The 15226-nt window shown below is 31.6% G+C and overlaps 2 protein-coding genes across 2 annotated transcripts in view; both read left to right on the top strand.

The window, feature by feature from the left end:
* LOC112500241 overlaps positions 1-951 on the top strand; it is a 26599-nt gene extending 25648 nt beyond the window's left edge. The window contains exons 6-7 of the mRNA XM_025103635.1: positions 142-189; positions 742-951. Coding sequence (XP_024959403.1) covers positions 142-189; positions 742-834 — 141 coding nt within the window. The 3' untranslated portion in view covers positions 835-951. The remainder of the gene's footprint in view (positions 1-141; positions 190-741) is intronic.
* Positions 952-13000: 12049 nt separating this feature from the next.
* LOC112501152 (UDP-glucuronate 4-epimerase 1) lies at positions 13001-14669 on the top strand. The gene has a single exon (XM_025104822.1). The coding sequence runs from the start codon at positions 13132-13134 to the stop codon at positions 14464-14466; it is 1335 nt and encodes a 444-aa protein (XP_024960590.1). The 5' UTR covers positions 13001-13131; the 3' UTR covers positions 14467-14669.
* The last annotated feature ends 557 nt before the right edge of the window (positions 14670-15226 follow it).

A 15226-nucleotide genomic window follows, 5' to 3' on the forward strand; every position in this document is an offset into this window, starting at 1 on the left:
GAGTTTAAGAGTTTTAAGAGTTTAAGAGTTTTTAAGAGTTTTAACCAAATGCATTATAATATAGTATAGATATATGAATTATATTATTGCTTATATTCTCTAATAACAGTTTGATCCTCATCTTTTTTATGTTTTTTTTAGGAGCTCGAAACTGATCAAGTTCTAAAGCAATTGAAGTATATAGAGATGGTATGTTTTAGCATTCTGCATTTCCCTTGAAAGATGAAAATATTTGATACAAGACATATCATTTGGGCGTGTTCGATATGTGGACGGGACTGTACAGGACCGTTTAGAGTAAGGTGTACGGATGAGTAAGTGTGGAAGGTTTTAGGGTTTCAATTTGACATGGGTAGTTTAGTAATTTACCAATCTTGACTAATCTTTGTTTCACCAATTTTGGTGGGACAAAAATCAGTCTTGTTTTGTCCCAGTCCAATGTCGCGACAAATGTGGGACAACAGACACTTGTTTTTTGTTCTGTTCTGCTCTTCCCTCCTACATGCCAAACGCACCAAAGTTCATTTTCCATGCGCTCTGATGATGCAAGTTCTTTTTTCACACAAATGGCACTACAAACTCGACATGTTCATACTAAAGTCATCTATGATGTCAAGTTCTTAAAGCCATTTTATGTAAAAAAGCGACAATTTATTAACACGGTATTTAAAGTTATCGACTTATTTCATTTAATTTTTCAACACGGAATTCTCATCGTGCTTGTTTTTGTGTGCCATATAGTTGAGGCCGCGGCTCTCTGGGAAAAGGTGGAAGTTGGGAGTTAACAAAGGCATAGATCGACAAGAGCATACGAGAAATACACCAAAATCATAGGTTTCATGTTACGTTTATGCATATATTGTAGATTCTCGTAAGTTTACTGACCGAAAATTTTGCCATAACATTCGGCGTGATGATTAATCAAAGAGAACGTGCGACATCATTGATCAACAATGGACATGTTAACGAAGTGCGTACTTGAATAGAGTTCCCTTTTTTTCGTTTAGTCCATCTCGCTACAAATGCATAGCTAGAAAACGGTACATGCGGCTCCTAGAAATCGATAAAAAGTGTCGGGAAATCGAGTATAGAAACTTTTGCTACTTCTTTTGTGTCATTAGAGCCAATATATGGCAAATTTTTATCAAAATGAAACCAATTTTACTTTTGTTCTTATATTGTAGTTCAGAAAATCAACGACCATGGGACTACTGTCGTCGTCATACCTACCCACTCCTAGCCACCTGACCACCATCCCACCACTGTCGTTGTCACAACTATCACCCCGCCACCCATACCCACCGCCCCTAACCAAACCCCCAACCTCTACACCACCATTGTCACCTTCACAACAGGCACTCGCCCCTACCCTAACCTACCACTAAACATCATGACATTGTTGTTGTCGTCATACCTACCCACTCCCAGGCTCCAGCCACCCAATCACTATCCCATCACTATCATCGTCATAGCTACCACCCCGCCACCTACCCCTACCCACCGTCTTGTCCCAGCTCCATCTCTGCCCCACCTTACTCGACTCCAACCCACCCTACCCACCATCCTACCACTGTAGTCATCACAACTACCACCCTCTCACTCACTGTCCCACTCTCGCCCACCCCCACCTTCTCGCCCCACCCTGCCTGCCACTAACAACCCCCCTACCTATGGAGCAGGGATGGGGCAGGAGTGGTGGGGGGCAGGATTGGGGTGGTGAGGTTGGGTTGGGGCAGAGGCTGGATTGAGGTATGGTGATAGTTGTGACGATGACAATAGTGACATGGTGGTTGGGCGGGGCGATAGTCCAAACAAAGACGATTGTTTCATTTTTTTTTTGTTGAGAGATTTCATTCCAATTCCTACCAACCAAACGCGTGGTCAAATTCTATTTCAATTCTTTCAAAGTCAAATTTCTTTGATGGATTCCAGTTCCATCAAATTCCATTCTGTAAAGCGAACACCCCCTAACTTTTTTGAACAATTATTCCAAATAACCGAAATAACTTGGTGATCAAAATCTTGTTTTTTAAAATAGAAATGAATACAATAATATGTTGGGGGTTGTTTACCAAACGTTTACTTAATAAGCATAAACTGGTAAGGGATATGATCCTCACTTGCCTTATCATATAACATTATTAGGTCATCAAGATGGATTGCTGGTAAGCATTTATCAGGTAAGACTCTCGATCCTTGTCTTCCCTCTTATAGGATATGACTCTCAATCCTTGTTATATTCATCCAGTAAAATAATTAAACATACAAGTATTTAGTAAACCACTGTATTTTCTCTAATTTAGTTATAAAAAATATGCAGTTTTGAAATTTGGTTTTCAAAATGAGAAATCTTGAAACTTGGGTCTAGGTTTTAGAAGTTGGCTTTATATAATAAAAAATAGATTAATTTTCTTTATATACAATTTTGCTTTTGTCAATTTTATGTGTCCATATTCATTATATTTATAAGTTATTCATTATGACTGTTTGTGTTATTGATAAATATTATAAAAAATTCACGTCTATATCCATGATGAATTTGGACATCTGACACGCTTTATGTAGTTTTTATTTGAAGTATATAATATTTATATATGACAAATGCAACAAATAACTCATACATCATTCTCATTTTTGATGAGGTTTGAACTGTTGACATCTTTAAGAGGCTAAAAACTACGATATCGCTAAGACAAATGCCCTTTGGTATGCTTTTTGTCGTTTATCGGTTTTTAATGAAAAATGAAGTTTCTATAACAAAGTACCTACGATTTCTTTCTTTGGAATTGATCTTTTTGATATCGGATTGTTAACACAATTTTACATCAATTTTACATATACATCCTTAAATCTTTTACAGCGGACTGTATTTAATGGGTAGATGTGTAATTTAGAAGAAAAACCAGTCTTATTTTTCTTTCTTTTTCATCCTAAAAAAACTCGAGAACACAGAATTTCCCCTTCCTTTCCTTCTTTTTCCATCTCCTTCATAAAGAAAGACCCTTGTGACCACAAAAGTTCAAATACGATGACTTCGGGCTACCCACAAAATAAATGGTCGTCCTAAAATTAATCGACTCACGTAACAGGTTAGATATTTTAAGAGTTGATATCAAAGGTGGACCACCTAACATTTTCTTTTATTTAATACTATTTCCACTTATGAGAAAGTTAAGGTTGGGTTGGGCCACAATGCCAACCACATAAAAGAGTAGTGTGTCCTCAACTTTATTTTGTGTACTTGATTACAACTTTTTATTTAAAATGTATTTTAATTATCCAACATTACCACTTAATGAAAAGACATAGGATATGAAAACCACTCTTTATAATCAAAATTTAGATAGAGTTTATCAAATGTTTATTTGGGTAAGTGTTTACCAAGTCATATTATCTTACGGAAAGAATATGATAAAGATCGAAAATCTTATTTGGTAAGTGCTAAAGCAAAGACCAAGAGTCTTATCCGGTAAGTGATGATGATGATTCTTATTATGTTTAGCGCTTACAGGGTAAATTGTTGCATATGATATTCTTTTGGTGGACTAAGATCTTACTCGGTAAGTAAGTGATAATGTTTAATTTTGCTGATAAACACTTACCCAAATAAGCATTTGGTAAACGATGCCTTAAGACAGTTTAACACTATTGGAAGTTGTGCCGTTCAAAAAGGACTTTGAACTTGGACATGAAAGAAAATGTGTTTATAATAGCAAATCCAAGATTTTCATTCATGACATTATTATTATTATACCAGAACAGCTTTTCTTTAGCAGATGCACTATCACAACAGTATTTTAGCTCTTTTTTGAGGTGGGGATTATGGCAAGTCTATTGGGTCGAAACTTGGAGGAATCAGACCTTGTACTGGTTATGGTGGTAGAGTATAGTTCGAGAAGGGTCCTCTAACCCAATCTTGGCCATGACTCGTTTATTTCAGGTACATTTGTTTTGAGATCAGCTCTGACTAGACATAGATTAAGGTTTCAAACTTTAGACTCTTTATATCGACAAGTGCAAGGATAAATCTTTAATTTAATAAATTCTTATTGATGACAATCATTACAAAATCACTCTTAAACAGTATTTTTGAACTGAGTTCTTTAAATTTATAGTATCTTTTTTAGAGCATGTCAAGTCCAAAATAAATTACATTCAACTCTAACACCTTATCTGTATTGAAAATTACAACATAAATAATATCACTGAGAGTATCTTCAACATATTCTCCATATTTCCTCTAAAATAAAGCATAAAAAAATCAAAACCTTCTACAAATTACAATATTAATATCCAAAATCTCCAAATTCAGCTCCACCAGTTTTTCCATTTTTAAAATTAATATTATTAAAATATTAAATAAATTTAATAGAGTATATTATCTTTCTCCATTAAACATTTAATTTCAATGATTTTTATTGGTGGAATAATAATAAAATAATTTATTTTTCTAAAAAATCATTTTTTCAAATTTGAAGAATTTTGTATCTGATACTTTTTCCATTTTGAAGAATCTATGGAAGCTAAAAACTAGCACAAAATCTCAGTGTTCTCTTTTTTGGAGAATATGTTTAATAAATTACTATTTCTATTTTTTATATATTTAATTTCAAAAATCGGTGGTAAATCATTTCTCTCTTAAGCAATTATTTTTAGAGAGCTGTCCAAATTTAGAGAATTTGTTGTAGCAAAAATTTAATCTAATCTGTTGGAGATGCTCTTATTATCTGTCAAAAACATGATTTTTATCGATATAATCTTAATAAATTATTAAAAAATATATTATAAATTAACAATTTCCACCATCAAAATAATTTTAGTCTTAACTTAACTAAATGGTTGTTTGTTTACCTTTTAATAGTTCAATTAAGAGGTAGTATCAGAATCATTAAGAGGTGAATCTTGTTTGGCAAAAAAAAAGTCTGTTTCTTAATGGTTCTAAAACTCTCTGAATGATTTTGTATTCCGAGTCTCCTTTAACCATTAAGCGCCCTAATTTGATTGTAAACAATTACCAAACGATAATATTTCATTTTGCACTATATCGTGAGAGCTTCTTAGAGGGTGTTTGGGATTGCTTATTTGAAGCAACTTGTGCTTTTCTACAAAAACACTTATCAACTTATTATAAGTCAAAAGGGTTTAACTTCTTCAAAAACTCCTTATTATCGGTTTGGCACCGGTATAAGTTATTTATCCAAACATTCAAAAGTGCTTATTACCGGTGTCACACCAGAATAAGTCAATAAGTTGTTTTTATAAGCAATCCCAAACACCCCCTTAATCATTCTGACCACTTAATCATTTGGCATCAAACTATTCATCAACTGTCAAACAATCCCTAAGGTTTTAGTCTATCATAAGGTCCTTGGATTTCTATATACAGAAATAAGACTATTTAAGAATTAGAAATAATTTTTATTGATGACTAAAATAAAATGATTACAAAATTTAAAAACTAGTAAATAAATACTTGCAAGAACATAAATATATATATATATATATATATATATATATATATATATATATAAAACAATAACTAAGAAACAAAATGCTAAATAAAAATGATAACTCTTAATACTGAGTTGTTATATCTGTTTCATTTTCAGCTGTAAAAAATAAGTCATATCTCAAAAGAAAACTTCAAAAACTACCATTTACGTCCCAGAATCATCTTGCAGCATCGTCTACACCAATTTCACGACATATGGCTAAAATATGTAAAAATAACCATTGATCAGTACAATTTTGAACAGAGGTTGTTATTCATACCCTCTCACTCACGTACACCTAGTTCTTACCCCTTATAAAAAGTTCTTACGCTTCATTTTAACACCGTAACAGTAAAAAATTACATTGAAAAAAACTTTCCTTCAATTCCTCTTTTTACGGAAATAGTATAAGAAAATTAATTATTTATAACTTAAAAACACGTTTATCTTAATACCTAGTATTAATATGGTCTGATGTTACGTCGTAAATGAAACTTGATGTGTGATTTAATATATGCCTTTTAAATATTTATTTTTCGAACTATAAGGGTGTATTTGATTTGCAGGAATGTTTTTGAGGGATTTGGATTCCCAGGAGGGATTTGGATTCCATGGAATTTGGATTGGATTGGATTTAAAATCCATTCCTGTGTTTGGTTTCCAGGATTTGGATTTGGAGGGATTTGAACTGTACATGAACTCAAACCATACAGAAGCCAAATTGAACTGTATATGAACTAAATACGTAGAAATTGACTGTCACTTCCACAGCCCTGTAATTAGCTAGACTGAATTCCTAACATTAACTAGACTGAATCAGTTGGAATGAAAAGGGGCGAAGAGGAAGAGAAATTACATTCAAGAAAAGGGGAAAAGGGAAGTCTTTACCTGCTGCGTGATGAGAGAAGGCGGCGAAGAGGAGGAGAGAGCACCGACGAGAACACCGACGAGAGCACCGGCGAGAGCACCTGTTCAAGCGGGACAACGAGGAGGACTATCATAATAAGCGACTGTTTATCATCGTTCTGATTTTTGTGTGTTTGTGTTGCAAATCGTTGCTTTCTTCTTGTTCTTATTAGAGGATTATCTGTCTGTCAAATCTAGGGTCTCTCTGGTATTTCTGGTTTTATGATTAGATGAGTACTACTTATTCCTTACCGGCGAGAGCACCTGTTCAAGCGGGACAACAAGGAGGAAAGATTACCGGCGAGGAGGAGAAAGCACCGGCGGGTTAGGGCTTAGGGCGGCATGAAGCGAGAACGGGATCTGGAAGCGAGTCGAAGGGAAGGATTTCCAAATCCCGGCCATATGCAAAGGATTTCCAAATCCCGGCCATATGCAAAGGATTTCCAAATCCCATGTTTAAGGGATTTTAATGAAAACATGGGATTTCAAATCCTGACCATTTTGCCAACCAAACACAGGATTGGAATGGATTTTAAATTCAAATCCCCCCAATTCCATTCCATTCCATTCCTGCAAACCAAACGCATCCTAAGTCTTTTCGATAGATATTTTTAAATTTTAAATTTTAAATGTCTTTTAAATATATTTATCAAAACTAGAAGGGTACTTGCGTAATGCATCGAGATAAATCTTTATTTTAATGTTTAGTTTTTATTCTGTCTCTATCAATATAATACGATTTTATGTGGTTTTGAGAAAAGATAATGTTTTTATTTTTGAATGAAATATAAATTTGAAGATATCATAAAAAATTGAAAAAAATAAAATCGATATTAGTATTAAATTAACTATTTAATAATTCTAGGTTTTTTTTATGTAAGTTCTTTAATTCAATTTTTTATTGTAATTTAATTTAAAGTAATTTATTTTTGGTTTAATAATATAATTTTTATTAAAGATAATAATAAAACATTATGTTAGAAACTCAATAATTATCTTAATTATATTTTTTGATTTTTTATATTTAAGATAAATGTTTACCTTGTATTTGATATATTTATCTGCAGTTAATTATATGAATTTAAAAATGGAGCTTTAATAAGTTGTATTTACGCAAAATCACTTGTAATATTGAATTTTAAGAAATATACATCAATAAACAATATTTTATGCATAAAAAATTGGTTTTTAATATCAAATGATTTATAATATAACTAGAAGGGTACTCATGCAATGCAACGAGATACATCTTCATTTAGTGATTCGTTTTATTTTGTCTCTATTGATATAATACTGTTTATGTGATTTTGAAAAAGATAATGTTTTTACTTTTGAATAAAAATAAATTTAAAGATATCATAAAAATTTGAAAAGGTATATTGATATTAATATCAAATTAAATTTTTAAAAATTCTCGTTTTTTTTTACAATTTCTTTAATTCTATTTTTTATTATAATTTAGTTTAAGTTTAATAGCGAAGTAATTTATTTTGGATTAACAATATAATTTTTATAAAGATAATAATTCTGTTAGAACTCAATTAATATCCTAATATATTTTAGATTTTTTATATTTAAATTGAGATGTTTATCTTGTATTTGATTATGTTTATCTGCAGTTAGTTATACGAATTCAAAATTGAAGCTTTAATAAGTTGTACTTACACACAATTTACTTGTAATCTTAAATTTTAAGTATTATGCATTAATTAACAATACTTCATGCATAAATAATAGTTTTTAAAAGTTTTTGTCAAATGTTTATAATATAGTATATATATATAGATATGAACTAAATAAATATATGCTTATTTATATACAATTTATCATTCTTATAAACAAAAAGATATTTAACTTACTTCACGTGTACGTTATTTCATCTTTTTGGCCGGTTTTCTTTTTTTATTTTTCCATTTTCTTAATAAAATTTCTGCGATCTTGAATTCAGGGTGGACAAAAATCCATTTAAATCGACAAAATCAATAAACTAGACCAAATTTGAAATCTTTTCAAGCGAATACATATCCTCCGTTATTTAGATTTGTATAGATGAGTCGATATTAACTGATGATAATGTCAACTAAAGAAAATAGCATGATGATGAAATAATCTGGTACAGAAAGCTTGAATGATCTGTACCATTTTTTATATTTATGTTGTGTAATTTGTTTAAAAATACAGAATTAATGTAATTAATGGTATTACGTATGTAATTGATAAAATAGTTTTTTCTTTCAAATATGTAACGAAAAGAAGTAAAAATACAAAGAAAAAGACGCATGTTCTATTAGCAATACTGATTTATAACATAGATCAAAAACCACCCATTATAACAGATAATAAAAAAAATAAGCCTTTGATATCTTTTTCAAGTAAATCAAGGGTATGTTTACGTAAGTCTCTTATGATACTCGATACAGATGCACAAAACCAGATTTATTAAATGGAATGGAAGTTTGGATTATTTAGTTGAATTTGTACTGAAATAAACAGACATGACTATACGACCATTAGATACGCTATCTTTTATGATTCATCGTACCCATATCTATAGTAATTTTTCCATTCATCGTCAACAATCTCTCAACATCGAGAGACTTCCATTTTCAACTAAATATCTATCGTTGATTGTCTATCGATATTATTATCAAACTAACTTTTTTTAGAGAGAATGTAACTACAAGAAAATAGAATATGTATTATTTCACGTTTTTTTTCCTACATTAAATAATTACAGTGAATATGATGATAATACATTTAAATCGACTAAAACAGAAGTGTTCTTTGATACTCTAGTGTCGGTTCAGTGAGATCCAAATCCACTGTATATATCTACTTAAATCAGATAATGATTTCTCTGATATGAGATTGACATAACTTATAACAAAGATTGATAAATATTCATTTCACGAAACAACGAATTGATAACGTTTTCCTAATCCATAATATCTATATGTTCGATTTCGTAATTCACAAGATTCAAATAATATAAAACATTCATATGAATCAGATAAATTTGATTCGAAATAAACTCTAGGGTTGGATTCACATGAGACAAAACTGTTTTCATGAGACACAGTTTTTACATTTGAAACTTCACAACAAAATGTTGTGAAGGTAAAAACAGATGAATCTTTACAGCAAAAACACTGTGAATGTTACCTTCACAATGTTTTACTGTAAAGTTTTAAATATAAAAATCATGTATTACGTATCTCACAAAAACAACCTTATCTGAGATGATACCAAATCATAAACTCTCCTTTAAAACAGACTAGAAGGATACTCGCACAATGCAGCGAGATATATCTTGATTTTAATATTTCATTTTTTTTATCTCAATCGATGTTATAATATGGCCTTATGTGATTATGAAAAAGCGATGATGTTTTTATTTTTAAATAAAATATAAATTTAAAGATATCATAAAATTTTGACAAAATTATATCGATATTAGTATCAAATTAACTATTTAAAATTCCTCATTTTTGTGTAATTTTTCAATTCAATTTTTTTAACTATAATTTAATTTAAGTTCAATAATAAAGTAATTTATATTTGGTTTAGTAATATAATTTTATCATAAAGATAATAGTTAATTATTTTGTTAGAACTCGATAATTATCCTAATTATATTTTAGATTTTTTATATTTTAAAATGAGATGTTTATCTTTTATCTAATTATGTTTATCCACAGTTAGTTACACAAATTCAAATATGAAACTTTAATAAATTGTACTTATGCACAATCTACTTACAATCTTAAATTTTAAGTAATATGTATTAATAAACAATATTTTACGTATAAAAAATAATTTTTAAATTATAATATAATATAGATAAAATAGCTGAGAATGAGCACCGCCCAAGAGGGGACCTTCATAGTGAGATTCCACCCACACAGTCAAATGTAGGTTGGCCCGTTTCTCGCCGAACTTATATTCATTCTTTTCTATGTGACCGGTTCAGCCGGTTTCCCTTTATTTTATTTTTATTTTATACACAAGTTACAATAAACATCCTTCAAATGCTATGAACTATCCATATTTAGTCCCTGTATTTACCCAAATCATTCTATAGTCCCTAAATCGCCTATTATTTTTATTAATTATTTGTTCCGTTAAAACTATAACATTTTATTCATCTTTGAGTATATTACACTTTCGGCCTAATAGAAACTATGCCAATTTTGTATTTTGTTTCATACACGGAAAGCTACGTATTGTATTGTCACGAGAATGTACCGCTAACGTTAATTTAGTGAATACAACGGATTACGTTTTCTTTTTTATAACCATAAATATTTGTGTCAGTTTACTCTCGGTTAATTCCATGGTGCTTGATATTAACAACCAGACAAACCCAACAATGTCTCGGAGGGGAAGTCAACTGGTGATCTGTAGTGACCGCATTTAACATCTTATCAATTAAGGGGTTGTTTGTTTACTTCTTAATAGTTTCATTAAGAGACATCATCTGAATCATTAAGAGGTGAATCTTGTTTGGGAAAAAAGAAGTTTGCCTCTTAATGCTTCTAAAACCCTCTGAATGATTTTGTATCCTGAGCCTCCCTTAACCATTAAGCGTCCTGATTTCGTTGTAAACAATTATCAAACAATTATATTTCATTTTGCACTATATCATGAAAGCCCCTTAATCATTCTGATCACTTAATCATTCTGCACCAAACCATTCAACAACAGTCAAACAACCCCTAAGCTACATTTGATTTTACAAGATTTTAAAAAGATATATCGGGAAAAAATTTAAGTTATAAGTAACCCTGAGGATTGACCTATTGACTTTATATTTTATGTTATGTTACTGTCGGGTTTTAGAGTTACCCCAGATATACCAGAAAGTTTATGTTTTATGTTACTTTCGGGTTTTAGAGTTACCACGGATAATTAAAATAATAAAATTAGACATGCATTGTCTCAACTTGCAGTATAATACACTTTAAATCCAACGAGTTCTATTTTTTAAAAAAAAAAACTGTAAGTAGTTAATATCTAATAATCAGTAAATAAACGATATATTGAAAGATATAAAAAAATCAGTTACAAATGTCTTATCAACATAAAGAGACTCGCTTTAGTAACAAACGAACTATTCATTAAATAAAGCTTTATTGGTATTAGGTCAAGTATGCATGCAAATAAAAACTTGGATAACTTTTAAAACTACGATAAAACCAATTAACAGATAACTGCAATCTGTTAAAAAACATCGAGTGGACCCATAGAAATTTACCTGAGAAAAAACTTCAATTCCTTCTTACTTGACATCAGTCGACATTGCATAAAAGGATGCTTCAACCTTTGTAGAATAACAATTTCAGTTAAGAAAAATCTTTCATATGTAAAACGGAAAACATATAAAGCCAAACAACTATCCTACCACATGACCATTAAACGAAACTTCTAACATCGTATTACAGCAAATTAAACTAAACCGAACTAGTTATATCATATAACCATCAGACTTAACATATCATGTATTTTTAAAGGGTAGACTAATTGCACTTTATACATTGCTAAATGTACCCCTATTAAATGATTTTGTTTTCACACACATCAACATCAAAACCTGCTTTTTATATTATTAATACATGATTTAACTTGATTATCTATACTATCTTATAAACTAGATCTATCAAAAGTCTTAAAAACAATATTTAATTCACAAAATACTATACATTTATGCAAAAAGTCTTAAAAGTCTTAAAAACAACTCATAATGCATTAAATACTACTACTTTATGCATTCGAACTTAAAATCTTTTAATCTATGATTAAAATAATATATAATACAAGTTACCAATGCATATTATTACCTTTCTTTTCATGTTCCCTACATACTTTTGACACATTTCACTCATGTCTTCACTCTCTCATACCTCTATGCCTTATCCTCATCCCACAAGGTGAGATTCAAACTGATATTCACCATGAGATATTAAAAGTTCTCTTATTCATTTATCATTCAATTGCTCTATAACTCTTGGTCTCATTCTCGATCTCTTGATTATTTGCTCTTGGTGTAAATCGAACACATTTGTTGAGTCGTTTAAATATATTGGATTTTAAATATATTGGATTTTAAACTGACATACAATTTTTTTCATCGATAGACTGTAATTGGAACCATATAAATTGTATTAATATGTAAAGACCAAGTGTAACTTATATTATCGTTAAATCTTCTATAATAAAATCAGTAAAACTTCAAAATCGTTAAAATTTATAGCTCCCGTCGTATTACGTGGGTAGACGACTGATAACATTAAACAAAACAAAAAAAAACAATTTATTTATTTAAAATATATATGATGGGGGTGGGGTAGGGAGAGTGGTAACCATGTTCAGTTATGTAATACCTCTTATTAGCTGTGTCTATTTTTTTATAATTTTATAATTTATATTCTTATAATATTCTTTATTTTACATTTTACAATATCAACCCTCTCTCTGTCTTCGAGCTGGCCCCCTCCATTGACGTGTTCACGCGTATACTTTGCACCTCACCGCACTATATAATCCCCTTGCTCTTCTTCACCCCCTTCAGCAGGTGCAGACGAAATTCCCTTTCGATCTTACCTGCATCTGTATAATTTCAAATATCCAATTTCTTCCCTTTTTGGATTCTTTTCCCTAAAACCCTAATCATCACTTCTGAATTTGAATTCGATTTTTAAGAAAAGTTGTTGGGATTTGGATATTTAGTTGAAGAATGCCGCCATTGGAGGAAGAATTATTTCCTTCAACTCCGGGGAAGATTAAGATCGATCGTCTACATCATAACATGATGAATCGGACGTTTCACCGGTGTTTCGCTTCCACCAGCACCATGTTCCTCTGGGCGTTGTTTTTGATTGCCTTAACAGCATCGTATTTGAGTTTTCAGGGCTTCGTCGCTTCCGGTAGCCGGTATTTACAACACACGTCGTCGTGGAGTCATGGCGGCAGCATTGGTGGTCTCCACTGGGAGAAACAAATCCGTTCCTCCGCCCAGATCCGTCGTTCCAACGGCCTCTCTGTACTTGTCACCGGCGCCGCCGGATTTGTCGGCACACACGTATCCCTAGCTTTACAAAAACGCGGCGACGGCGTCGTCGGAATCGATAACTTCAACGACTATTACGACCCGTCGTTGAAGAAAGCTCGACGGGCGATGCTCGAATCCCACCGTATCTTCATCGTCGAAGGTGACATCAACGACCGGCGTCTTTTAGCAAAGCTCTTTGATATCGTCGCCTTTACTCACGTCATGCACTTGGCTGCACAGGCGGGCGTACGATACGCCATGGAAAACCCGAATTCGTATATCCACAGTAACATAGCGGGTCTGGTAACACTACTTGAACAATGCAAATCAGCTGACCCGCAACCGGCCATTGTTTGGGCCAGCTCCAGCTCCGTTTACGGGTTAAACGATAAGGTACCATTTTCCGAAGCGGATCAAACCGACCAACCCGCCTCACTCTACGCCGCCACCAAGAAAGCGGGAGAAGAAATCACACACACCTACAACCATATTTACGGGTTATCCATAACCGGGTTGAGATTCTTCACGGTTTATGGCCCATGGGGCAGACCCGACATGGCTTATTTCTCTTTCACCCGGAATATTCTACAGGGTAAACCGATAACTGTGTACCGGGGCAAAAATCGGGTCGACTTGGCCCGAGACTTCACCTACATCGATGATATTGTGAAAGGATGTGTGGCTTCGTTGGATACAGCGGGTAAGAGTACCGGGTCGGGTGGTAAGAAAAAGGGACCCGCTCCGTACCGGATTTATAATTTGGGTAATACATCGCCGGTGACTGTGCCGGCGTTGGTGAGTATACTGGAGAAGAATTTGAAGATGAAGGCGAAGAAGAATGTGATGGAGATGCCTGGAAACGGCGACGTTCCGTTTACGCATGCGAATATAAGTTTGGCCCAAAGGGAGCTCGGGTATAAACCGAGAACCGATTTGTCAACCGGGTTGCGGAAGTTTGTTAGATGGTATCTATCCTATTACGGACATAATCATGACAAGGGCAATTCTGTAAATTTATAGTTCTTTTTTTTAGAAATCTTTTTATTTTATTTTTTAATTTAAAAAAAAGGATACCAAAAGCATAATTCTTTGCTTGAAATGGGGACGAGTTTAAAGAAAATCTTGGTTCTCATTTATTTTCCTTTTTCTTGCTTTATTAATTTCCAAAATTGTAATTTACGAAAAATATATCCCTTTTGGTTGTCATGTACATTTGATTTTACGAATTTGGGTTTTTTTTCTCTAATCTATACTATATTATAAAGCATTTGATAAAAACTTTTAAAAATCATTTTTATGCATGAAATATTGTATATACATGTTATTTAAAATTCAAGATTACATGTAAATTATGCATAACTAGAAGCGTACTCGTGCAATGTAGCGAGATACATCGTGATTTTAATATTTCATTTTCTTTTTTTTCTCAGTCGATGTTATAATATGGCTTTATGTGATTTTGAGAAAGCGATTGTATTTTTATTTTTAAATAAAATATATGTTTGAAGATATCATAAAAATTTAACAAAAATATATCGATATTAGTATCAAATTAATTATTTGAAATTTCTTCATTTTTTTGTGTAATTTTTTAATTCAAATTTTTTAAAACTTAATTTATGTACAATAACGAATTAATTTATATTCGGTTTAATAATATAATTTTTTTATAAAGATAATAATTATTTATTTTGTTAGAACTTGATAACTATTCTAATTATATTTTAGATTTTTTATATTTTAAAATGAGATGTTCATCATCTATTTGATTATGTTTATC

This window comes from Cynara cardunculus (genome assembly GCF_001531365.2).
Source record: "Cynara cardunculus var. scolymus isolate 2C chromosome LG 17, CcrdV1, whole genome shotgun sequence".
Classification (NCBI taxonomy): domain Eukaryota; kingdom Viridiplantae; phylum Streptophyta; class Magnoliopsida; order Asterales; family Asteraceae; genus Cynara; species Cynara cardunculus.